Source organism: Terrapene carolina, unplaced genomic scaffold (genome assembly GCF_002925995.2).
Source record: "Terrapene carolina triunguis isolate 2854851 unplaced genomic scaffold, T_m_triunguis-2.0 Scaffold24632, whole genome shotgun sequence".
In the NCBI taxonomy this organism is placed as follows: Eukaryota; Metazoa; Chordata; order Testudines; family Emydidae; genus Terrapene; species Terrapene triunguis.
This window is the reverse complement of record NW_020688983.1, coordinates 1-1,983: the sequence shown is the minus strand read 5'-3', so window position 1 is coordinate 1,983 and position 1,983 is coordinate 1. Positions and strand designations below refer to the sequence as shown.

At 66.9% G+C, this 1,983-nt stretch overlaps 1 protein-coding gene across 1 annotated transcript; it reads right to left on the bottom strand.

The window, feature by feature from the left end:
- Positions 1-6: 6 nt before the first annotated feature.
- Positions 7-1,970, bottom strand: CLEC11A (C-type lectin domain containing 11A; the record flags this gene model as incomplete). The annotated part of the gene is made up of 2 exons (XM_024223311.2): positions 7-1,064; positions 1,775-1,970. Coding segments are annotated over 2 exons (597 nt in total), but the record flags the coding sequence as incomplete, so codon positions are not given.
- Positions 1,971-1,983: the final 13 nt, after the last annotated feature.

The window sequence follows — 1,983 nt, the reverse complement described above, 5'->3', positions numbered from 1 at the left end:
GATTTGCATGTGCCCCCACCCAGGGTGATGACCTTTGACCCCCTAGCACCTGGGTGATGGGTCATCTCTGGGGGTCTGTTCAGACCTTGGGGGGCGGGGGGTGGCCCTGGCAGCCTGTGACTAGGGTGGGGGGCACTGGGGGGGAGGGATTAACCCTTTCCTTGCTGCAGCAGGCAGCCAGCTGCCTCCTCCATGAAAGCTGGTTTTGGGGGAGGGGGGCTCCCCAGAGGTGGTTCTTGGGGGTGGGAGTAGTTTCCCCTTGAGCAAATACGTGTGGTGATACATTGTCAGGTGTCGGGGCATGGGGGGTTTGAGTCTCTGGGATGGGGGGGGCACGGTCCCCCAGAGCCGGTACTCACAGATGGGTGCAGTCATTGTCCTGTCGGGAGTAGATGGGTGGGGGTTCGGGAACTGATTCTCTGCGGGGGAGGGTTTCTGTGGGGAGGCGGGTACTGGGTCTCTGGGCTGGGGGGTGCAAGGTCCCGGGGGGGGGCAGGTGCTGGGTCTCTGGGCTGGGGGATACAGGGTCCCTGGGGGAGGCAGGTCCTGGATTTCTGGGCTGGGGGGTGCAGGGTCTCTGGGCGCAGGGTCCCGGGGGCGGTTGCTGGGTCTCCGGGCTGGGGGGGGGCTGGGTGTCTGGGCGCAGGGTCCGCCCCCACCCCCCTAGAGCCGGTACTCGCAGACGTAGTACATGCGTCGGGCGCAGTCGTTGTCCCACCACTTGCCGTCGTCGGAGGAGAGGGAGACGCAGTTCTCCCGGGCGCCCCCGTTGGGCTGGCTCACCAGGTGGTCCTGGTACCAGTCGAAGAAGGAGACGCGCTGGCCGCTCTCATACAGCCACAAGCCCTCGGCCCGCCGGTCGTGGATGCCCACCCAGGCCGGCCAGTTGTGGGGCTGGAAGGCCTCGTGCAGGTAGCGGCGCAGGGCGGCCAGTTCGGCGGCGTCGGCCGGCATGGCCAGGTTCCCGCCCCGCAGCCGGCACAGCTCCTGCGCCCCGTCGTAGCCCTCGAACTGCTTAACGATCAGGAAGCATTTGGCGTGGATCCTCCGGCCCCGCAGGCAGCCTGCAATGGGGGGGGGGCACAGCCTGTGACCTCCGATTGCCCCCCAGCTCTGCAAAGTGTGACCTCTGACCCCTGACCTTCCTCCTGCCCCCCCCGACTGCAACCCGCAGGTGAGTACGTCCTCTGCCCTGCCCCCCCACGTCACCCCCTCGCCCCCGGGAGGGGGGGGGCGAGAGGGCAACCTTTGCACCTTGACGCACTGCCCTTTGCCCTTTGACCCAGGGCCTGTTCCACGTAACACAGGGGCGGGCTCACCCTGCTGACCTTTGCCCTCTGACCCGGGGTGGGCTGCTGTCCCCTTTGACTCCTTTTCGGTCCACAGCTGGGTCCCCCTCTCTGCTGACATCTGTGTGGGGTTAGCCCCATTGACCTTTCCTCTTTGACCCAGAGCGAGGCTACACCCTCTGCCCTTTGCCCTCTGACCTGGGATGGGGCCACCCCTCTGCCCTTTGCCCCCTGGAATGTGGCTGTCCTGTTGACCTTTTCCCTTTGACCCAGGGTGGGGGGCAGCCTCTGATCTGGAGTGGGGCCACCCCCTGACCGTTGCCTCCTGACCCCTGGGATGTGGCTATCTGGCTGGCCTTTCCCCTTTGACACATCTCTGACCTTTCCCCTTTGACCTGGGGGGGTCACCCCTCTGACCTTTGCCCTCTGACCCCATGGTGGGGCTATCCCTCTGACCTTTGCCCTCTGCACCGCCCCGCACTCACCGTCGATCTTGCCGATGTCCTGCTGGTTGCGGGTGCTGGTCTGGTTGAGGGCGCTCAGCCCCTCCTGGGCCTCGGCCAGGCGCCCCCGCAGCTCGGCCAGGCCCTGGGAGAACTGGGCCAGGCGCAGGTCCATGGTGTAGAACTGCACGTTGAGCCGGTGCACGGCCGCGTCCAGGCTGTCCAGCCGCGAGACTGCCGGGGGGGGGGGG